The sequence below is a fragment of the Hyperolius riggenbachi genome, chromosome 9, assembly GCF_040937935.1.
Source record: "Hyperolius riggenbachi isolate aHypRig1 chromosome 9, aHypRig1.pri, whole genome shotgun sequence".
NCBI lineage: Eukaryota > Metazoa > Chordata > Amphibia > Anura > Hyperoliidae > Hyperolius > Hyperolius riggenbachi.
Genome location: NC_090654.1, coordinates 164,117,001 through 164,142,343, shown reverse-complemented (window position 1 = coordinate 164,142,343; position 25,343 = coordinate 164,117,001). Strand labels below are relative to the sequence as shown.

General features: G+C 41.8%; 1 protein-coding gene across 2 annotated transcripts in view; it reads left to right on the top strand.

Moving 5' to 3' along the window:
- TKT (transketolase) overlaps positions 1-25,343 on the top strand; it is a 60,352-nt gene that overhangs the window by 22,089 nt on the left and 12,920 nt on the right. For both annotated transcript variants that reach the window (XM_068253646.1, XM_068253647.1), the window contains exons 3-8: positions 371-484; positions 2,972-3,069; positions 5,261-5,452; positions 11,277-11,395; positions 21,354-21,547; positions 24,291-24,455. In XM_068253646.1, coding sequence (XP_068109747.1) covers positions 371-484; positions 2,972-3,069; positions 5,261-5,452; positions 11,277-11,395; positions 21,354-21,547; positions 24,291-24,455 — 882 coding nt within the window. The remainder of the gene's footprint in view (positions 1-370; positions 485-2,971; positions 3,070-5,260; positions 5,453-11,276; positions 11,396-21,353; positions 21,548-24,290; positions 24,456-25,343) is intronic.

Genomic DNA, 25,343 nt, shown 5'->3' with positions numbered 1-25,343 from the left:
AGAGTCTCAAGTTAAATAACTGTTGTTTTCCTGTGTGTTACAATTGTAGAATATGTTCTGTCACACAAGTACTTTTTCTACATTGGCAATATTCTGTAGATTGTATGTTTTCCCAGTTAATTACTATGCTGTTATCAGTTATTCATTATGTTGTTACTAGCTATTAAGTTTACTATGGTATTTTTTAGCTGTGTTTATATTTACTGACTCTAAATGGATTCCATGGGATTGTTTTTGCCAGGTTTAATGGCAGCATCTGCTCCATCACATCTTGCCTGCATTCTTACACTTTTATTATGTCTATTCAAAAAGAATAAAAGATAAAACACTGTGGGAATGTGAAGTTCACACACTATTTCTCTCCTCTCAGGGTCATGCCGCTCCCATACTGTATGCAGCCTGGGCAGAAGCTGGTTATCTGCCTGAGTCTGAGCTTCTGAATTTGAGAAAGCTAGACTCTGTTCTAGAAGGACATCCTGTACCAGTAAGTATATTATTTTTAAAGTCAAGTGCCAAAATGAAAATTTCATGATGCATTTCAGACAAATGGTTAATTACAAAATACAGTATATGTGAGCTGACTGAAGTATCTAGTACCTGCAGTGGATTTTTGTTAAAGAGGATCTTCCCATGAAAAAAAAAAAATCAATAGGAAGAATATAGTATACTTTCCACCTCCTTAGCAGTCACAGATGAAAGGTTTATTAGTGTTCTTGATCCAATCTAATGGCCTGATGGCTGCCATGTCCTGTGTTGACTTCACCCTGCAGCTTTAAGTTCCAGACAAAACTCCATGCATTTTTTCACTGTGGAGCTGTGACCCAAAATTGCAGCACAATATTTACACAAAGACAGTAGCATGTAACAGAGCCATAAAGAAACCTGTCAACATTTTAGACCAAGAGTAGGTGAGTATACACGGTTTTATTAGACAGATTTTTTTAATTTTGTCGTTTTTGACAAAAATGCACAACAGGAAGTCTATTATTGCTTTTTTTGTACATTTCTGTGGTACTAACACATCTTTCAAAGCACTTTACAAAGTACATTGGGGCATATTCACTACTCGTCTGTAAAATTAACGTGTACAAAGCACATGGCAATTTTACTGGTAGTTGCGTAAACAGTGATGCTTGTTAGGCACTGCCCATGGTGCTGACCCTCAAGTGTTAAATGCTAGGCAAGGGCCTCTTTATATTTCTTTTTGAATACACAGGTTTTTCTAGTGTAAGTTACAACTGGAAAAATTTTGGTTTCACTTATAAGTTTGTTGATGTGATTGTAGAAGGTGTTAAAAGCAGTTAAAAACAGCTATTGCTACCACTTGCTGGTAACTGCTACCCTCACAACTGGTGCCTGGATAGTGTATTTGGTAAAGACAACACCTTTTACATATGAAACAAGGGTTTGATTTCTGTCTGTAGCCAGTTAAGATTTCAGCAAGGAGTCCTTGGGCAAGACTCTCTAATGCTCCAGGTTAACCTGTTGAGTGAGTCCTTAGTGGCTGCAGCTCTCAGGCACTTACAAATGTTAACATTGTTATTACCCAAAAAATAAGGCAGTCAAAAAGCCTTTTTCCAAAACCTAGAAGCAGGATTACTCCTGGGCTGATCATGTATGAGACAGATTGATCACATGGAGAAAGATGTGTGTAAGAATTGGGAAAGGAGGCTTGAGGCAGTCAGCCCAACATAAGGATGGTTGGCACATCTTGGCAAAACAGGCCAGGGCTCTTCCAGGGCCATAGTGTCATGGCATAGTGCAATGTAGTAGTATACAAGCTATTTTCTAAATGAATGCCATTAAATATCTTTCAACTTTAGTCTAAAGAAACTAGGAAAGTTGCTGGAAACCATGGCAACAGTATATGGCTTGGTGCTAAAGATACCCAGAATTCTTGGGTGTCTTTTTGGTTTAGAATTCTGAATAAAGCAGAAAGTAAAATTTATGACATCCCTTTTTTGCCCCTACAGCTTCACTGGGTTAACTGAAGTGACACATTAATTGCACAGACTGGAAAAATCCTCCATATCCATAGGTATATTCTGGCCAGGTGTACACACAGTTGGGAGTATTCACTCCCATCTCAGTACTAAATGAGAGCTGTGCACGGCAGCTTTCAGAATAAAACGTATGAATTTAAGAGCCTTGGTCTGGGAGAATACCAGAGCAAAGCAGATACATACTATGGGCTCGATTCACAAAGCGGTGCTAACCCAGTTAGAGACTTTAGGGCCCATATGCAATTCACTTTTTCTCCTGAGTTTTCTCCTAGGTGATATTTTTACAACTTGTCATAAAATGCCCTGTAAGCCACTAGCAAGCAAGAAAATACTCAAAATAAATTTGATAGTACCTTTTCACCAACTTTTGGGTACTTTTTCAATTAAAAAATGTTGCATAGTTAGTTAAAAGAAAAAATGAAAATTATCTCCTAGGAGATAACTCAGGTGAAAAAGTTAATTGCATATGGCCCCAGGTGTGATAACCATTGCACCACGCTGGTGAAAAGCCGGTTTAGGCGTGATAAGTTTAGGCGTGATAAGTTTAGGCGTGATAAGTTTAGGCATGATAAGTTTAGGCATGATAAGTTTAGATTGCGCGCAAAGTCCCGCACGCAAAGCAGCGCCATTAAATTCTATGCGAAGTGCACCAGACTTTGCTAGCGCAAAACTTTCGATCAGCTGTGCACTGCGGTGCTAACCCAGTTGGTGCTTAAACTTCTCACACCTAAACTTATCATGCCTAAACTTATCACACCTAAACTTATCATACCTAAACTTATCATGCCTAAACTGAGTTTAGGCATGATAAAGGGCTTTTCACCAGCGTGCTAATAACTGTTAGCACCGCTTTGTGAATCAGGCCCTATATATCCAATGTTAGACTGTAATACTAGAATACAGTATACAAGGCACAAATGGTGCTAAATATGTAATTGAATTAACCATGCTTTGCATTTGTGTTTCAGAGACAAGAATTTGTAGATGTGGCCACAGGATCATTGGGACAGGGGCTGGGAGCAGCTGCAGGGATGGCTTACACTGGAAAATACTTTGACAAAGCCAGGTAAAATAATCAGGAATGTGTAATATTATAGTAGTTACTGTAGTTCTACAAATAAAACTGAATAAAGTGTAAACCATTTTTAGGTATATAAGCCTTGTACAATATTCCCACTTTTATGTAATATGAGGGACTATCTCTAAAGTATTTAATCAAAGTATATTCACTCTGTTTACCCTTCTACATCATAGCTTTGGTAAAATTGTACAATCAAAGTTTTATCATTTGTGGACACCTATAGATAGTGTAGAAGGGAGTTAAATCCTCTTTTGAGATGTTACCACTATCTGTATTCCTTTTGGAGTGATTTTGCCTGTTCTTCTATTCCTGATTACTCTGAATCTTTAATACGAGCCCTGCTGTTCTCAGGGATCAGGGATTTTTCACTGTCACCATCTGTGATATTACCGTCTTCCTGTCAGATCCGGAAATTAGCAAGTTTTTGCCAGATGGGAGCAGTATAATCATTGTGTTATGGGTTATACTGAGAGTTGACATGACAGTATCTTCATAAAGAAATCGACAATGCAAACATAATGAATTATGGATCTGGACCCATTTTAAGCCTTCTTAAGTAACATTTGAAGAACCCTCATGGCCACGTCTGTCTTTTCTCTATATTGCTTAAAGGAATTCTATCAAAGTTTGCATTTATGAGAAAACACCTTTAATCAATGTAAAATAAATGTAAATAAAGAAGTCAGCATATATTTTTTGTGTGCTGTCATTTTTTAACATGCTTGTGTAAGACAGTGAGCTTTGAGGACACACTGACGGCGACGGGCACTGGAATAGTCCATGTGGATAGGTGATGCCAGGTGTGAAACAGAGCATTGCAGGCTATTCCCTGGCTCCCCCACCCGTAGGAGTTTTTACTCACGTGGCCGCCACACTAACGAGCCATCCGTGCTGCTCATATTGTCCCCGGACAATAGGTCGCACTTCCATATGCGCTTTGATTGCAGTGTCCCGCAGAGTCAATGGATGTTTGCCATTGAGGGAAAGGAGGGGGGAAGTGTTCCGTTCTGACAGAGCGCTCTGTTTCACACCTGGCATCACCTATCCACATGGACTATTCCAGTGCCCGTCGCCGTCAGTGTGTCCTCAAAGCTCACTGTCTTACGCAAACATGTAAAAAAAAATGACAGCACACAAAAAATATATGCTGACTTCTTTCTTTACATTTATTTTACATTGATTAAAAAAGTTTTCTCATAAATGCAAACTTTGATAGAATTCCTTTAAATAAATAATAAACCCTGTAAAAAAACAAATGTTTTTATACAGCCTAAATTGACACCTTGGCCCATATGCAATTAACTTTTTCTCCTGAGTTTTCTCCTAGGAGGTAATTTTTCATCTCAATTTAAAATAAATTTTCAGCACTTTGCAATGGAAAAAGTACCAAAAAGTAGGCAAAAAAGTACTATCAAAATTATTTTGATTGTTTGAAATTGACATTTTATTGACATTTTTGAAATTATCACCTAGGAGAAAACTGAGGAGAAAGTGTATTGCATATGGCCCCATGTGTCACAGACATGCACAGACACAGAATGCCTAGGACCCCTCTTCTTTTTTATAATTGCCCCAGTTGGGATTTTTTACACAGTGTGTCTCTGCTGCTAACAATTGAGTTTTTAATCAACAGCCATTTTTCTTGGCAAATTTCTACATACTACAAATGTGCGATCTCAGAAGTGATTTTGATGAATGCAGCCAGAAGAAAAGCATGTCTGTGTTTGCCGAGGAGTGTCTGTTTGAGCTGCACCTTGCCAGTGATTTGTATTGTTCATATCCATTCCCGCCTTTTTATTGCCTTAGTTGAACTTTGCCTTCAGGGACTAAACGCGTAGGCACCCCTGGCAGGATATTAAAAGATAATCTCTGCACATGACAATGCACAAATGTAAAATAACCACAACCTTGAAGCAGAACTAACGTGAAATAAAGCAAACGGCCCAGTGTTTAAAAAATCTTACCTTTTAAAATAGGATATTTATGTTTTTTTTACCATGCGTGTGTTGGAGAACATTCTTACTGCAGTCATTTTCCCTTGCTGCTGGTGCTTTCTCTTTCTTTTAAAGGCTGTTTAGTAAGTTTAAGTCCTGATTCATCTAGATTTATCCAAAGCTAAAAAAAAGTTTTATGTAACTTAAAAAATAGTATTAATGTGTTTTCTATGTATCTTCAGTTACCGAACATACTGTTTGCTTGGAGATGGGGAGACCTCAGAAGGGTCTGTTTGGGAAGCAATGAATTTTGCTGGGCTGTATAAGCTGGACAACCTCACAGCCATCATAGATGTTAACCGCCTTGGACAAAGTGAGGCCGCTCCTCTTCAGCACAAAGTAGAGATCTACCAAAAACGTTGTGAGGCCTTTGGGTAAGTAATGCAGCTGTAACTTATTCCTAATTGCTATGCCATCTAAAGGTGTAAGAACTGAAAAATACCAGTTGCTGACAGTTATATATCGGCAGCTGTCAGTTACAGCTGAATGTGCAAGGTAATGTCTATTTTTCCTGTGGCTCAAGTGGGTGATATTACAGTTTAACAGTGTGCTGACCAGGAAGCTGTTATGGGGTAATGGCCATTTTTAAAATGCAGAATGGAGAAATCCATTGATCACAGTGGACAAATGGGACGCAGGAGAGGAGAAAGAGATTGAGTAGTAGACTACACAGGAGGTAAGTATGACCTGTGTATGGTTATTTTGACTTTTTATTTTCAGTTCAGGTTTTCCTTAAGTTCTGGTCACTTAGTTCAAGCCACCACCAGTCTGGGCAGTTGGCACAAAACAGTTTGGTCCATGGATTCTAACTTTTGATGACAAATTCCGACCAAACCTTCTGTTTGTAAGGCACAGAGGATAACCTATCACACAAAGTTTATGAATCTGTTTTTGAAGGGAAGCAGGAAGATGTATCCCAGCAACATCCCACCACAACGAGTGTTCCCGATGCATCTTCCTGCTGTCGAGTGTATGTGACGGCACACATCAGGCGCAAACGAGAGAGTTCAAGCGATCGCTGTACTTTGTGCAGAAGTCGTTGGGGATCTTAAAGATCCGATATACCGTGATGGTCGTTTTCTCTAAACATTGTTTGCGTAATCAGGCACCTGTGCCCACATCACAATATCACAGAAAAGATTGCTTGTTGTTCTAAGAAAACGCAGGTCGTCGGAAAAATTGTTGGAAAAATTGCGTTGTGAGTACGGGCCTTGGGATTCAGGCTCTTCCTTCTTTTTTTTGAGCTGCTCCAAATGGCCAACTGTCTCTAGGCTGGTGCCCACTAATCCAAATACTAGTTTTATGTGACTATTATGTATGTTGGCAATTGGCCAGTGGGAGTAGCTTGACATAGTGGGCATACTTTATGACTCTGACTACAGACTGAGTCTCACTCCATAAACATTTTTACATAAATTCACATTAAAAACATGAGAAGGCAACTACACCTTCGCATCAAGCACATTCTGCTACAGTCTTCTTTCATTTTGCACCATTCAGTGCTATACAGTAGCTGTGTTCAATTAACTAAAAATCTGTGGAGTTCTTTAATATTGCTTCAAGGAGGACACTCAGGTCTGCAGCCTCTAAGTAACAAACAGGAAGGCTCAGATTCATGTATTTGATAACAAACAGTGTTGAATCTCAACACATCAGGCTTGCACATAAGACAAATCTGTGTTAATGAATCAGGTGCCCTATCAGGTGGAATACCTTGCTATAATGGGTGCACAGGGTATCACACCTTACATAAAGTGTATTTTAGAAGACAAATTACATTTATATTGCGCTTTTATCCTGGTAGACTCAGAGCACTTAAGCTGCAGCCACTAGGGCTTGATCAGTAGGCAGTAGCAGTGTTAAGGAGTTTTGCCCATTTTAATCAAACCCAAAATAAGCATTAGGACAAAACCCAAAATAAGCATTGTAGAGGCAGATCACTTCAACCAGATCCAAATGCAGTATTATTGATCAATATTAGAACGTTTGCATGGCTAAACAGGCACAGGTAGTTTTGCACAACATTTCAGGCTGATGCTCTTTTTCAAGTGCCACAATATACATCTGATTCTATAGTCTCAAATACATGCCCCTATAAAAGGGGTGGGCTCAACACCTAATATAATTACTAGGATAAAAGCTTACTCAACTCCTAAATATCTAGAAATTAACAGAAATATACTGGATTAAAAAAAAAAGTATTTGAGACTGAATCCTTTGTTCAAATCTAAAAGCTGTAAACCAAAATGCACCTGACATTATGAGCCGTGCTAAAAAATACTCAGAGGGGGAAATATTTGTTAGTATTCAATGACCGGAACAATGGTTAACATAGATGGCATTTTACTAAACCATTGAATTAAAAATTGTGATTTCTCATCTTGGTGCAGTTGTGATCTCCTAAGCAGCAGGCAAATGGCAGCAGTATACAGAAGGAGTGAGCTGTCACACTGGTTTGCTTATCAAACACTGTGCCTGGCTACTGATGCAGCTGCAAGCTGCTCCATTGAAATAGTGATGGAAACAGAGCATGTGTAGGCACGTTTCCCTATTCATTTCCAACCATTTTACTGTTTAATTGGCAGGCTTCTTACATCTTTTATAAAATAAAGGTGTGCTGGCCACGCAGCTTCATGACATGGAATCTTTAACAGCTTTATGAACGCAAACAACTGTTCTTTTTTTAAAGTGACCTACTACTCTTATCTTATTAACATGAGTGGTTACTCTCACCCACCCCTGTTTGTAAAGCACCCTTCCTGATTATAAGGACAAGGTTCTTATCTCCTCCTCTGGTGTCCAGGAGGAGATAATATGAGAGGGGGCATATGTTGCATTTGGGAGCCCCCTTTATTAAGGGTACTACTGGAATATCTTCCACTCCAAGCTAAATAGGTAACATGAGTCATTTATGACTCACTATCTATACGGGCTGGTGCACACCGAGCGGGTTTTGTTGCGTTTTTACAGCCGCTTGCGGCTGTGGATATGCTAGGGTAATGTATTTAAATGGGCTGGTGCACATCAGAGCAGGAGGTGTTTTGCTGAAACGCATACTCCCGGGCTGCAGCATTTTTTGGATTTCGGAGGCGTTTCTGCCTCCAATGTAAAGTATAGGGAAAACACAAACCGCTCTGAAAAACGCCAGTTCAGAGCGGTTTTGCAGGCGTTTTTGTTACAGAAACTGTTCAGTAACAGCTTTACTGTAACAATATATGATATCTACTACACAAAAAACGCTACCCAAAACCGCAAAACGCTAGCTGAAACGCTTCATAAAAATAAGAAAAAGCATTTAAAAAACCACTAGCGTTTTGCGGATCTGCTAGCGGGTTTTGGTGTGCACCAGGCCTAAAAGTGTGAATGTAGCTTGAACTGTTAGTGGTTTTTATTGCTGTTTGTGTCACTACTGTGGCTTTGGGATGTAATGTATGTGGGTGTGTTGGTTCAGACAGAAATACAGGGATTTTATTGTCTCTCTTACACCTAGAAGGTGTCTGGAGAACAGGTCTGGAGGTGAGTACATATTTGGCTGTGCATTGTGTGGGGGGATCTGAATGATTTGTAATGGTGTGTGGAGGGGATGTGGTTGACTTCCATGGCCTGGCTCTTTCTAGACAGGAAATTTACCATGTTTCTGAAGGAGCTTCAAATCAGCTCCACTGGGGATTATTATATTTTCCACCGAACATCACTAAAATGGAGACCTTAATGTTATGGGCCATATAGGCTGGTATTGTTTGAGGATAGGAAGCCCCATGGGCAATAAATTCTGTGGGAAATGCCAGTCTGCATTTTGGATAGGGAGTTAATAAGTTTAAAGAAGAAACTTGTTGGGATTTTTAAAAATATTTTCCCGTGAAAATGTTTATAAAACATCCTTGTTTGCATTAAATATATACCCTGCTGTTTAGCGAGTTATCGCTGCAGCCATGACTGGAATCATAGCGATGGCTGAGAATCCATTTATGAATGTCGAGCTGCAATCCCAATTTTCCATCCACAAGTAAATTAGTAAAACCACAAACACCAATATCTGGCTTCGCAAATTTTTCGCAATTTTTTTTGTAAACCATCCTCCCTGTGCTCCGATACCATGCACATATATACCTAATGCGTACGTTAAAAAAGGGCGCCGGGAAAAAAGGGCGCAGGGTTTTAAAAGATAATCATGAATAACGTTTAAAAAAAATTGTGTTATATTTCGTTTAAAAATAATGTTTTATAAAGTTATAAATCATTAAATAATGTGTATAAAATCGGCAATTTTAAAAACGTTAATCTTCCCTGTTTAAAAATTGAAATTTATAATAACGTTTTATAAAACATTAATAAGAATTTTACTAAAGCTATACCTAACCCTACTCTCACACAGAACCCTCCCTGTACCTATCCCTAACCCCTAGACCCCCCTGTTGGTGCCTAACCCTAAGACCCCCCTGTTGGTGCCTAACCCTAAGACCCCCCTGGTGGTGCCTAACCCTAAGACCCCCCTGTTGGTGCCTAACCCTAAGACCCCCCTGTTGGTGCCTAACCCTAAGACCCCCCTGTTGGTGCCTAACCCTAAGACCCCCCTGTTGGTGCCTAACCCTAAGACCCCCCTGTTGGTGCCTAAACCTAAGACCCCCCTGTTGGTGCCTAAACCTAAGACCCCCCTGTGATAAGCATTAATAACGTTTTAAAAAAATATGGTGCGGTTTTTCGTTTAAAAATGAAAAAAAAAAAAAAAAAATTGTACGGTTTTTCGTTTAAAAGTGATGTTTTAAAAAATATTGTACTGTTTTTCGTTTAAAAATAATGTTTTAAAAATTATAAATCATTAAATAATGTGTAATCATGAGAAACAGTTATAAAACATTAAAAGTCTCCGGGCGCCGCTTTTAAAACGTTATTTTTCTCCGGCGCCCTTTTTTCCTGTTGGGCGCCGATTTAAACGATATTTATTATGGGAGTGAATGGCGGCGCCCTTTTTGTCCACCTGCCTCATGCGCCCAAATTTCCTGCTTCCATACCTAATATGTATAGACACATTTATATAAATATAAAAAGTAATCCACAAAAAAAAGAGGGAGGGCTAAGAAATGGTATTGTACAGTCTAGTGCTTCAGAGGATGAATAATCATAATGCATTCATTTATTAAGTTCAGCCTCAATATCTTCATCTAACTTTGTTCATGTAAACATTTTGGCTTTAATTGAAATACCCATCACCCACAGTTTTTTTAAATACTGCAGTATGTTGGCTCCTGATTTTTCCTATTTTTTTTTCTTCCCAAGATTCATCAGAATGACTACATACAGTATATTTCTTAAAGTGTACCTGAGATGAAAGACATCTCAGTTACCATACTTATCTGGGGCTTCCTTAAGCCTTGAGGCTGCTCAGTCCCTCGGCGTCTCCCTAGGTGGCTCCTGTTCCCCACAATGCGGCCTGAATGCCTGGCTGCTCCCTGGCACACTCCCGGCATGCGCAACGAATCACAACTCGGCCAGGCTACCGGGCCGTACTGCGGGGGACAGGAGCCACCCGATGAGATGCCGAGGGACTGAGCGGCATCAAAGGGGCTTAAGAAAGCCCCAGGTAAGTATGAACCTGAGATGTCTTACACTATTCTGCTAGTGTTTGTAGTTTAGCTTTAATTCCACTATCCTTAATATTGTAATTTTACCCAGAACAATTGTTTTCTGCAATGTGCAATGTAATGTACAAATATAGGAGAATAATACAGAGAACACAATCGATCCCTGCCCATACTACGTTATATTGTGTTAGGAACGGTAGGGAAGCATAAGTAAGGCAGTAAGTGAACTATATTTCAGGTGGTAGCACTGTGACAGATTCTGCAGGAAATAGGACAGGACATGGTCAGCACCTGAAGGTGACTACATTATATGCATGCCTAAAGATATGAGCGTTAAAGAGCACGGAAGGTTTCAGAGGCTGGAGAACAACTAACGGCACATAGAAGTAAATTGCAGAGATGACTTTATATGAAAATGTGATTTAGAAGATGGAGAATAGAATGTTTTGTTCAGAGCGGGGTACAGCTATAGCTGGAATAAGCATAAACATGGAGGGGACAGATTGTAGAGAGATTCCAGGTAAGTTAGAATTGGACCAGAAATGAGTTGCCACATACCATACAGTACAATATTAATGTTTCTATCTGCTGTATCTGATACACGTTTTCATTGCAGGTGGCACACTGTTGTTGTGGATGGTCACAGTGTCGAAGAGCTGTGTAAGGCATTGACTGCTGTGAAGAACCAACCAACTGCAATTATTGCAAAAACCTTTAAAGGCAAAGGAATCACAGGTATGGCAACTCAGTTTCTTAAAGCAGACTATCTTTATTGACAGTTGAATTACAGTGAAAAAGATCTCTGGGACACTTGAGAACTGGGGTATGGGGGTGGTTGGGAAAGCATGGGTAATGCCATAATTAGTGCTTTATTACATAAAGAGAACCCGAGGTGGGTTCGTGAAATCATATTAGGACACAGGGGCATGCTCTGTATACAATGACCAGCCACTGTGTCCTTTCATTGTGCGTCCAGCCTCCCCCCCCCCCCCCCAGCTCTGCTGTCCCCCATTTAAAAAAGCACCAGGCTAGCGACACGCAGATGGTCGCTAGCCTGCTATTTACATCTGCTTGTCATTCACTGCCGCTCCCCAGCCCACTGTATAGTGCGGCTCCCCGCCTGTGTCCTTTCCCTCCCCACCTTCGTAAGCTTCCTCCAATCGGCTGGGGAGCCGCACTATACAGGAGGTGGGGAAGCGGCGGTGACTGACAAGCAGAGGCAAATTGCAGGCTAGCGACAATCTGGGTGTCGCTAGCCTGCCGCTTTTTTTAATGGTGGACAGCAGAACCTGGGGGGGGGGGGGGGGGGAGGGTGTGCTGGACGCACAATGATAGGACACAGAGGCTGGTCATTGTATACAGAACATGCCTCTGTGTCCTAATATGATTTCACAAGCCGTCTCTGGAGGATATATGAAAATATTTGCAACAGCAGTATCTCTAACACTGCTTCTGGTTTAAAGTGACTATAATTTACAGATATTTACTTTCTAAAATGATCATTCACAATTCTTTTGGATATCGTTTTACCAGTGATTACTGTACAGACATTCTTGCTGAGCTTCCTGCCAAGTAACATGTACTGTCTTATGAAAAGGAGAGGAAACCCATTGCAAAGAAATACAATAGCATTCAGCTGATTAAACCAGCCAATGCTAGTTACTGAAACGACTACAGATGAAAATGGGTTATGCCTGAACAGAGTAGGCCATCATTTAAAATGATCACAAATTATTGTTTTGGGCAACATTAGAAGACTGCCTATATGTAAGTTAACTATGACTATAAAGTAGTTTAAACTGTAAAAACTAGAAAATTATTCCACAGGAGATGCATCCCGATTCAAGAGGGTTTTCTAGTATTCACACTATGTATATTCTCAAAACCTTGTATGAAGGTGCAAGGTGAATGTGTAATGTAAGATTTGGAAAAAAAAACAGATCAAGGTGATCATGTACTGTATAAACCAAAATCATTCATTTTAAATGTCCTTCGATAATTAGTACATTCATATAATATATAATTCACAACAAGTTTGCTGACATAATCCCTCTGCAAGAAACACACAATGAGAGTATGGCTCAACAGAATAAATCAAGGATATGCCCATTTCAAAATATATTGGCGTGGTAAATATTCATGGTTAAAAATAAATCGTTGTATATGTGCGCTCAACACCAATGTACAACCTGGAAAAAAAAAACATAAAAATGCAAAATAGGAAATCAAAAAGTGCGGACTACTCAAAAGTCCCTGAACCCAAGTCCAAAAACGTATCTATATGTCCATGGGTCACAGCATCAATTAATCAAGCATATGATGCATTCCTTTCACTTCATCCAGACGCTGCGCGCTCATGTACTCCAGAAGAGGTCCCTCTTCAATATAGTGCTCAAAATAAAAAAAATAAAAAACCATAGCGTGACTCTGTATCAACATTAAATTATCCTTTACACCACACCAGTGCTCCAAACGGATTATCTGTGCTCAATATCACCACCATATAGGTCTCACAGGTTCTCACCAAATAGTGCAGCTGCCAAGCCACAGACAGCAATAAAACATTTGTGACTCTGGAGACTCCCACTCTCTCCCTCAGAGTGCAAGTGCTTCTTAACCACCCTGGCGTTCTATTAAGATCGCCAGGGCAGCTGCATGAGGGTTTTTTTTAAATTTAAAAAAAACTATTTCATGCAGCCAACTGAAAGTTGGCTGCATGAAAGCCCACTAGAGGGCGCTCCGGAGGCGTTCTTCTGATCGCCTCCGGCGGCCAAAAGTAACACGGAAGGCCGCAATGAGCGGCCTTCCGTGTTTGGCTTCTCCTGTCGCCATGGCGACGAGCGGAGTGACGTCATGGACGTCAGCCGACGTCCTGACGTCAGCCGCCTCCGATCCAGCCCTTAGCGCTGGCCGGAACTATTTGTTCCGGCTGCGCAGGGCTCAGGCGGCTGGGGGGACCCTCTTTCGCCGCTGCTCGCGGCGGATCGCCGCAGAGTGGCGGCGATCGGGCAGCACACGCGGCTGGCAAAGTGCCGGCTGTGTGTGCTGCTCTTTATTTGAACAAAATCGGCCCAGCAGGGCCTGAGCGGCACCCTCTGGCGGTAATGGACGAGCTGAGCTCGTCCATACCGCTAAGGTGGTTAATATCACACGTGGCCTCTCACCTTATTAATATGCCATCCACATTATAAGACAGCTCATGCACTTATTGCTCCCAGTCTGAAAATTCCCAAGGCAGCGGGCTCAGCCAAACGGATCATCCAAGAAGCAGCAGACTAAATCTAGTAACTAAAAAGCTTCTCATAGCATAAAACTGTATACTGTATGTTTATTAAAAGATATTAAAAGCAATTACACTCACATAATCCCAGTATACATAAGCATATAGTAACAAGTTGCTCCTCGCCAACCACTCCACGCCTGTAAACTCCGTCCTACGCATTTCGTGCATGCGCACTCATCAGGGTCATATATATATATATATATATATATATATATATATATATATATATATATACAAATAAGTACAGTATATTTATATACAGGTTAATACATTGTTACATAGCTACATAGTTGCTTGTGTTGAAAAACAGACATACGTCCATCGAGTTCAACCATTATCTGTAATTTTACCGCATCTATATGTCCATGGGTCACAGCATCAATTAATCAAGCATATGATGCATTCCTTTCACTTCATCCAGACGCTGCGCGCTCATGTACTCCAGAAGAGGTCCCTCTTCAATATAGTGCTCAAAATAAAAAAAATAAAAAACCATAGCGTGACTCTGTATCAACATTAAATTATCCTTTACACCACACCAGTGCTCCAAACGGATTATCTGTGCTCAATATCACCACCATATAGGTCTCACAGGTTCTCACCAAATAGTGCAGCTGCCAAGCCACAGACAGCAATAAAACATTTGTGACTCTGGAGACTCCCACTCTCTCCCTCAGAGTGCAAGTGCTTCTTAATATCACACGTGGCCTCTCACCTTATTAATATGCCATCCACATTATAAGACAGCTCATGCACTTATTGCTCCCAGTCTGAAAATTCCCAAGGCAGCGGGCTCAGCCAAACGGATCATCCAAGAAGCAGCAGACTAAATCTAGTAACTAAAAAGCTTCTCATAGCATAAAACTGTATACTGTATGTTTATTAAAAGATATTAAAAGCAATTACACTCACATAATCCCAGTATACATAAGCATATAGTAACAAGTTGCTCCTCGCCAACCACTCCACGCCTGTAAACTCCGTCCTACGCATTTCGTGCATGCGCACTCATCAGGGTCATATATATATATATATATATATATATACACAAATAAGTACAGTATATTTATATACAGGTTAATACATTGTTACATAGCTACATAGTTGCTTGTGTTGAAAAACAGACATACGTCCATCGAGTTCAACCATTATCTGTAATTTTACCGCACTATCTTTGCTACTTTTTTCCTTTAATTTTAACATCGATTTTCTCAAAAACTATAAGTTCTTTTGAAAAAAATATTTTCCCCTTATTCCCACTGCCCTACTTAACATACCCTGCAGATTTGTTGCTTCTACCATGTAAGGGGGATTTGCTATTAACAGCTAAAGTTGGTGGTCGTTTGCCTGCCATTTAAAGGGACCTCCCGGTCCTGCTGGTGGCTCCTTTACCGGCGACTTTCCGCTCCGTGTCAGCACACCGCCTGCTACGCATCTTCACGGCGGTCGGTGTGACAGTCCTGCGCATGCGTGGTTTTCTAACTCTGAACCGCGCATGCGCAGGACTGTCACACCGGGCGCTATGATGACACGTAGTGGCCGGCGTGATATTGCGGAGTGTCCCGGTCCAGGAAGTGTTAAGCCGACACTCCAGTGGAAAGTCACTGGTAAAGGAGCCGCCAGCGGGACCCGGAGAGGAGCCAGGAGGATGCCGGGGACCTCACGGCCTACGGTGGGCTGAAGGAAGCCCCAGGTAAGAACCAATTTCATTTTAATCTACTGGTCAGCGTCCCTTTAAAGAGAGTCTGTACTCTAAGATTCTTACAATAAAAAGCATACCATTCTATTCATTATGTTCTCCTGGGCCCCTCTGTGCTGTTTCTGCCACTCCCTGCTGCAATCCTGGCTTGTAATTGCCGGTTTTAGGCAGTGTTTACAAACAAAAGACTTGGCTACTAACCAGCATGTGATAGGCTGAGAGAAGCTCAGTCTGTGACTCATACAGAGCCTGGAGGGGCATGGAGAGGGTGTGTATAGCTTCTTTTTTATCACAAGCAGAGCAGCACATTCCAGCCTGAGCCAACAAAGCTGACAAAGAAAAAAAGATTATATTATATAACAGAGATAATACAGCCACTGTGCAACTAGGAAAGGCTGCAGTAAGACAGACCACATTAGAACAGGTATAGGATAGAAGAAATAAGGCTCAAAATGTTGTTACAGAGTCTCTTTAAGTCTATGGAGTCCGCCGCAAACATCTGCAGTAAATATAAAATGCAAACGCAATTTAAAAAAAAAATAATGGTAAACGCGAACAGCCCAAGTTCGCTGGGAACTGTCTGCGTACTGTTTGGGCCATCTCTACTGTCAAGGTGGCCAGCACCAGTCCAATTTTATGAACTATTCTTTATTTTGAAATCCGGCGATAAACCAGCTATTTATTGTAACGATTGTGGAATTCTCTCCATGATCAGCGCACAAGACGTGCGCTGACACTGCGGAAATCCTCCACAAGCGTGTAATTTGAGGGAACCCAGCAAAAGGTGCAATGCACCTGTAGAGGGAAATTCCTGTCTTCAGGTGGAGCTGTGGAGTGCAGAGGAACAGCTCCTCTGCCCTGCCACACACGCCAGACAGGAATTGCACGAAGGGAAGAAACGCAGGGCAAGATAGCCCTGAAAGAGAGAGATCAAAGCGACAGAGGGTATGTGTGTCCACCAAACTAGTCGCCACCCTGCGACGATGAACACACAACCATGAAGACAAAGTGAGAAGGCAATCGCCAGAGATGGCGATTGCTACCAGCGACACAAGACCGAATAAGCACCGATGAGGAATGTATGTATGTCCACCAATCTAGCCACCACCCTGCGACGGCGGACACACAACAAAGGAAACCAAGTGAGAACGAAAGAGAATGAGCACAGGGACAGATTGTATATGTGTGCACCAAACTAGTCGCCAACCCGCGACGGTGCATACACAACAGCAGATATGAAGTAGGAACGCAATCGCGAGAGAGGCGATTGCCCGAGGTGACACAAGGCTACAGCAAGGCAGAGCACAAGAGTAGCAAAGGCACAGCAAATCATACAATGAGAAAATAAAGAAAATAACAAACGCTAGCTAAACGCGAACACCGCAATCATTCGCAACAGTGCACGCGTTTATGCGCGGTCTCCGCATGATAAGCACAACAGAGACAAGCACGCCTAACTAACCACCGACAGACAAACATGAAACAGAGGACGCGAGCGCTTGCTTAACGGTTACCTCACCGAGCCTCCAGCAAGCGTTCGTAGCAGACAAGACAGATACACGAAAACAGGAAAAAGTGAGAGAGACGGATCCACAGCACTAGCGCAAGGCGAGTGCGATCCAGGCAAGACAGATTAGAGGAGATAGCTGGTAGCAACCGCTGCTCCAGCTATACTCCAAGAACCAAGATCAGAACGATCTCCTGTCACCCACCGCTGGGACAGGACAATCGCAACAGACAAACAAAACAGATATGCAATCCTAACTGCACTAGGGAACCTGCCTAGCACAGTCCCAGGAATTACTCTAGGCTAATCTTCAAACAATGAGCAAGGCTGACACTTTGGGAGTGTATCACAGGACTAACCCTTATGACCAGCAAAGGACTCTGGGAAACATAGCTCTTTATACTGCCAGTCATCAAAGGAGGCAGGTAGGGGATTTGCATGACGAGTGTATGCAAATTCCTCAGCAGCAGAACAGACCAGAAACTTGTAATGGAAAGACAGGTCTCTCTTTCAGAGACCTGCAGCCCACAGACTAGAGGAATGGTCAATCAGCTGTCTGCCAGTGCATCCAGCTGAGCGGATCATTACATTTATAATCGATTTTATGATCATTTTACATCTATTATGAGCAACTTATGAGCAACTGGTGAATTTTTATTTTATAGTTCGAGCAGAATTATCTAATCCAATGCTGTCCAACTTTGCAGGCATGGAGGGCCATTTTTTTTCCAGACCACATGGTGGTGGGCCAGCCAACCCCCATACCCCCCCCAAAAAAAAATCTAATGCAATCAGATTGGCAGCAGATTTCCCCACAAAATGCAATCAGACTGGCAGCATATTTTCCCACAAATGCAATCAGATTGGCAGCATATTTCCCCACAAAATGCAATTAGTTTGCCAGCATGTCTCCCCACAGAATGCAATCAGATTGGCAGCATATTTCCCCACAAAATTCTATCAGATTGGCAGCAGATTCCCCACGAAATGCTATCAGATTGGCAGCACTTCCCACAGAATTCAATTAGATTGGCAGCAGATTCCCACAGAATTCAATCAGATTGGGAGCATATTCACGCAAATTGCATTTTGACTGGCAGCGTCCCCCCTCAAAAAGATAACATTAGGCAGCGTTCCCCCTCAAAAACTAACATTAGGCAACGTTCCCCCTCAAAAAATAACATTAGGCAGTGTTCCCCCTCAATAAATAACATTAGGCAGTGTTCCCCCTCAAATAACATTAGGCAGTGTTCCCCCTCAATAAATAACATTAGGCAGCGTTCCCCCTCAATAAATAACATTAGGCAGCGTTCCCCCTCAATAAATAACATTAGGCAGCGTTCCTCCTCAATAAAAACATCAGGCAGTGTCCCCCATACACAAATCACACTAGGCAGCATCCCCCATAAATCACATTAGGCAGCACCCCCATAAACAAATTACATTAGGCAGTGTCCCCGATAAATAAATCACATTAGGCAGCATTACCCCATAAATAAATTACATTAGGCAGTGTCCCCCATAAATAAATCACATTAGACAGCGATCCCCCGATATATATTCCTTGTTTAGAAACCTATAAATAAAAAAATAATTAACTCACCTGGCAGATGACTCCTCCAGCGCTGATCTCCGGCAGTCACTTGCACAGCACTTCCAGCAGCTAAATCTCCCGCCTCACGCTGAGCTGGCCAGTAATGAGTTCCAGCCGGGTGATGTAGTTGGAGTGTGTATCACTCCGCATCATCTTGGGACTCATATACAACCGGCCCAGTGTAGACCGAGATCGCTCCGCTGCCGCTCTGCATTCCAGGATGTCAGGGGGAAAAGCCAGCGGTTGGTGGGCCGCAGCAGGTGGCCTGGCGGGCCACGGGCCCCCAGTTGAACACCGCTAATCTAATCAAAGAATCTTTTATAAAAATTGTATCAAAAATGGTGCATGCACTGACAAAAACAAAAAAGTATTGAATTCTTGTCTAAGCTTTACAGAATTAATTAATTGTGTATTGTAATGGGCAAACTCAGATACGGTCAATGTTTAAAGTGATCCTAAGATACAGCAGTATTTATACTTACCTGGGGCTTCTTCCAGCCCCATGTAGTGCTTGGGCTCCCTCAACGGGGGTCTGTGCGCGGCTGGCACATTCCCATAAGAACACGACTGGCAAAATTACCTGAGGTGATCATGGGACAACGTAGCAGCCAGGAAGGGCTGCGAGGGGGCCCACAGACCACATGGGGTTGGAGGAAGCTCCAGGTAAGTATAAATACTGCAGTATGTACCACCTCAAATTTCCGTTAAAGCAAGGCTGAAGCCAATCTGAAAAATAAAAACAGATACTTACCTAGGGTAAGAGAAGGCTCTGGGTCCTATAGGGTTTTCCTGTTCCTCTCACGATTACCTCCTTCTCTGCCTCCCAGATCTCGCACATGCGCGCCTGCACCGCTTCACTGCAGTCCTCAGAAGTGAGATCTGAGAGGCAGAGAAGGAGGTACGGTAATAGAATACAAGGGCGGGCCAGACACAGCTCAGCTCTATTTCTTTTCTTCATACCCCGGGCATCCCAGACGCCTGCAGCTTGCTCCGCCCTTCACTTACACCTTCCCGGTAAGGTGCCCCCTCACCTCATCATTGGGACCGCCTCTTTACACGAATCCTGTTGAGTGGATTTTCTTCTACCATACTTATACAGCACCACCCTTACCGCTTTCATACATACGCCGCATACGGCGGGCATGCGGTTGCGGATGACCCCCAACTTTTGAGAAGTTTTTTCTGGGATAAAAAGTAGTCTTATACGCCAGAAAATATATTTATATTTATTTACTGCAGTAAATAAATATGTCAGCCTCCATAACCTTCTCACTTCAGGTTTTCTTTAAACTGTGTACACACAATCCCTGCCGGTAGACATGTCTCATACGTGTGTACAAGGCTTTAGACTATGGTAGGGATATTAGACTGAAAGACCAAATAGGGATTATGGTGCCCACACACTATGACACATTCCTCGGCAGATTTGATCACTGTGATCAGTTCTGCCAAAGATTGTTGCCCCAACATGACGTTGTAACTGCATGTATGCACTCACGGTACAACACCAGTTCATGGTTCACTCTACGGGCACCGGGAGATGACGGCAGCACAGAGGAAGGAGCGTACCGGCTGAAGGGGTGAGAGTGCTTTGCTGCGCTAATATTCTGCATGGGTAGTAGAGCTGTATTAGCAGGGGAAACACCTGGTGGAGTGTCAGTAATTGATTTGATTAATGCTCAAATCTAAATACAAATAACACGCGCAAGCTGTCAGCCTAGTTCAGACCTAGTGCCCACAAGAAATCAACAGTAGATTATGTCGCCCACAAACAGCAACAGTAGCTCTCCACCTCTATGCGTTTCAGCCACTAAAACGGTGGCCTTCCTCAGAAGGTCTAAAGGACATATATGTTTTATAGAGAGATAAACAATTCAATCTCTCTCTCTTGGAATCCTGTATTGCCTGATACAATTTTACAATTTTATATTTTTATATTTTTTGTTTTTTTTTCTTTAAAGAAGGGCCCTTCTTGGTGCATGAGGTGTGCAAGAATGTTTGGTCTATAAGGTGTTATTATTGAAGATTCGCGATTTGTATGGTGTGTTTTTAGATCATTATCAATAAATGTTTTTTGGGGATTTCCTAGCGCGTGTTATTTGTATTTAATTTGTGTTTCTCGATTTGGAAGGGTTGAGGGAGTCCCCTTTATAACACGCAGCTGAACAGTGGTTTTCCACTGTGTTTCGGTCCATCTTTGCGCTTGGTTCATTCACACATATATAATGCTCAAATCTATTAAAAATTGATGTGCAATGTGTGGCAGTGATAGATCCCGCTCTGACTAGATGTCCATCAGAGAGGAATCTGTCTTTTGGGTACGTCGGGAGAAAGTTTGCAAGTGTATAGCAGACTTTAGATTGTGAGCTCGTCTGATGGTCAATAAATCACATGGCTATGTTCACTGAAAATCATTGCAGAAGATGTGAGAGCAACCTACATGCATACTAAAAATATTGTTTTACTCATTATTATCATTATCTTATACTTATGTGATGTTGCTTCCTGTTTTATGTAGGATAGCAAACATGGGACTGTTAGAAAGTGCCCACTGGTGGAACAACACTGTACAAGCATCTCATTTTCAAATCCATTCCTTTGGTATTACAGGTGTGGAGGACAAGGAGAACTGGCATGGAAAGCCACTTCCAAAAGACCTAGCTGATCAAGTCATCAAGGAGCTTGAAAGCAAAATTCAGAGCAAGAAGAAATTAACCCCAGCATTGCCTGTGGAAGATGCTCCCACTGTGTCCATTAAGAATATCAAGATGCCTTCTCTACCCAGTTATAAGCTTGGGGAAAAGGTAAGGGAATACTAACAAATAAAATTTTTAGGGGCAAAAATATATCCGGTGGCAAAGGTCGCCGACCACCCTGAGCAGGAAGAAGATAACGGAAGGTAATGGGGGCGAACGGAGGCGGACGCCAGGCCACACAAGGTGCTATGCACACCTCCTCCCACACACACAAGGTGTAGTTTTTAGATTTTAATAAGGACTAAGGTATCATTTAAGCACCATCCTATTGCATTTATCATGATTTTATGTTTTACTTTGTGGTATTAAAATCTTACCTTGACATGTCTTAGCTGCAGTACCAATAATGTCCACAAAGTGGCACAAGTACACCTATAAATTGCATTGAAATGCTACAGAGCCTGGTGGCTGCTTACAAGAGACAAGTGGGAATCACCAGTCCTGAAATGAATCTTCCTTGTGTTGCCATCACAGTACATTGAACAAGTGTGCCTTGAGAGAGTGTGAACATTTTCTTGTTTTGCTGATTACGGTGGCTACCATATAAATAGAAAACAAGCCTTTAACCACTTGCATACCAGCAGTCTCTGGCCCCTTAAGGACCAGAGACTGCTGATACCAAAAACTGCTGCATGCCGACGAATCGTAGCACATACCTGCCGATCATGCTGCTCTCCCAACCGCTGCAGGCTCCTCTCCCTGCCATCATTATTGTGCCGGTCAGGGTCCACTTTCATTGGCTCCTGACCCTGTCTGTCAATGTAAGCCAATGGGATTGGCTTACAGTGGTCACGCGGTCAGGAGCCAATGAAATCGGCTCCTGATTTGCTCACACAGCTCTGCCGTCATATAGACGGCAGGATGAGTAAACAGCGGCGGGAGAAAGCGATGCGATCATCGTAGCGGCTGGTATGTGCCGTTTCCGAAGCAGTAAAATCTACGTCCTGTCAGAGCCGCAGCACCACCTGCAGGACGTAGATTCCTACTGCTTCAGTCTGGAAGCAGTTAAAATAGAAATACACACGCGTATAATTTTACTAAACGTGCAAAGCACAATCTCACAACTGCTATGTGAACATGCACCATGGTTTCTTACAGAGAATGGAGGAGAAAGATCATTTGGTTACTTAGTTGGAGCTTCAACATTTTCTGCCATGTCTCTGTATACAGAGTCTTGTTAGACTTCAAACCAAAACATGTATCTCTTATTCCACTTAGTTTTGTTTCAGGATTTGCTCAGAAATATTTACAGGCAACTGGACAAGGCACAATTAAATAAACATTGATGCTTGTTAAAGCGGACCTGAACTCAGAACTTCCTTTCTGCTGTAAAAGATATACAACAGCATAATAATCTTTAAAGAATTTTTATTTTTGGTTACAGCTGATACAAATCCTGCAATAAATCGCAATGTGTCTAATTCCTGCTCTCATGGAGGCAGACATATTCTTAACATCCTGTGTTTACAATTAAGCTTCTCTGCCGTGGCAGAGGAAATTTCAAATTACAACTTGTGGTTAGTCACAGATGGGGGAGAATTAGACAGGTTAAACTCTCTAAATACATACAGGGTGCATTTATTTCTCTATGTTTTCCTCCTGTCCTGTGCAAGCGTTGAGGTCCACTTTAAACATGCAAAGTAAATATGGTTCATACAGTATTAAACAGTGTACTCATATTTTATATGTGCATATTGCCTTCATCCCTCCTGCAGCCATTGCATGCTGACAAGTACCCAAGGTTGTATACAGTTCTACTGTATTTCCTTTAAAGGAAACCACAGCTGAGATAAATTAAAAGTCTTATACATACCTGGGGCTTCCTCCAGCCCCATGCCCACGGATCGCTCCCACGCTGAAGTCCTCAGTCTTCTCCCTCTTTGGTACCGGGTCCCATAACTTCAGCCAGTCGCGGCCAGTCTACGCAAAAGAAGAGATATGTAAAAGGGCATACTTCCTTTGCGCAGACTGGCCGCAACTGGCTGAAGTTACGGGAGCAGGAGAAGACTGAGGACTTCGGCGTGGGAGCGATCCGTGGTCATCGGACTGGAGGAAGCCCCAGGTATGTATAAAACTTTTACTTTATCTCAGCTCTGGTACACTTTAATTCCTTCTACCCCAACATGCAAAAAGTAGAGAGGCCTAAATCACACTTATAAATGTCCAGAGATGCACTACTAGTAGTGAGTGCCATTACAAGCATTTTATCATATTACGCATTTCTATAATGCTGACATATTTTGCATAGCCCTTACTATTTTCCCCCTAGGCCACTGTGGACTCTGGGGTCACATGCAATTTGGCTTCCAACTATTTCTGGTGGCCAAATTGCACTGTTTTTATTCTAATTTGGGCACTGTTATTTGACGGCGCCCAAATAACTGACTGAGCACGGATATAGCTGTAATTTACTTTACAGTCTATAGTGGTGCCAGCTGCGCCCACATTTCTAGCGCTGTTTTTGCCTGATTTGTCTTCTTGGGGTTGACTGTTTTCCACTATAGTAGTACTAACCTTGTAGCCATCCTAGAAGAGAAAAGAATCCAGTCCAGGTTTGCTAGATTAGTTATGGAGCATACAGGCAATGAAAAGTATGCTTCCCTGTATTTGTTAACGTCTGCTTTTAGAGGTTACAATAAACGCAACATTTACAACTCAATGTGGACGTCGCATAGGGTTAACATTGCAGTGCGGTAACCTGCGATTTAATGATTGTATAACGCAGGACAATAACGTCCCACTGTGAACCTAGCCCCATACAATAATATACTGCAATATATTTCTCTTTCAGTTTGCCACCCGCAAGGCTTATGGTGTTGCTCTAGCTAAGCTTGGACATGCTAACGATAGAGTGATTGCCCTGGATGGAGACACCAAGAACTCAACATTTTCAGAGCTGTTTAAAAAAGAACACCCAGACCGCTACATCGAATGTTACATTGCTGAACAAAACATGGTAAGTCTTGGCCAAATAATGTGGACATAGTTATTACCATAACCTATCTGAAACATAAATGTTTGAGAGGGTGCTGGTTACCCAATCACGTTAAAATATTTTTTTATAGATTCCTCAAGTAGATTAGCACCATATAAAAACCCTGTTCATTTTTAACTTTCTCTTAACTGTGAATTTCTTAAACATATACAACACTATTACAACTTAAGATACATGTTAACATACACAAATAAGAAGTATGTTTCTTCCAGAGTAGAATGAACCATAAATTACTTTTCTCCTATGTTGCTGTCACTTACAGTAAGTAGTAGAAATCTGACATTACCGACAGATTTTGGACTAGCCCATCTTCTCATAGGAGGTTCTTAGGGTTTTCTTTATTTTAAAAGCACTTAGTGAATGGCACTTGCTCCGTCCAACTGCCAAATAGTGTGCGGCGAGCAGGGAGGCTGGCCAGCATCTTTGTATAAATCTTTTTCAGGGAATGTCTTTATAAAGAATAAAGGCCATGCTGAGAATCCCCCCATGAAGAGATGGACTAACCCAAAACCTGTTGGTAATGTCAGATTTCTACTACCTGCTGTAAGTGACAGCAACATAGGAGAAAAGTCATTTATGACTCATTTTACTCTGAAAGTCAAGAAACGTACTTCTTATTTGTATGCATTTTAAATTTTAAGATTTTCACGACAGTTCCTCTTTAAACATACAGCAGAACCACAGATGATAAGTTGTGTGCTAATAATTACAGTTTACATAAAAATGTTATGCAAATTGTATACAGCTTGGAATCGAGACAATAAAAATCATCAGAAAGTGCATTTGATTGGTCCAGTTCTGATTGTATCTACCATCTCCATTCGCAACAGGTATTTTCCTGTTTTTGAA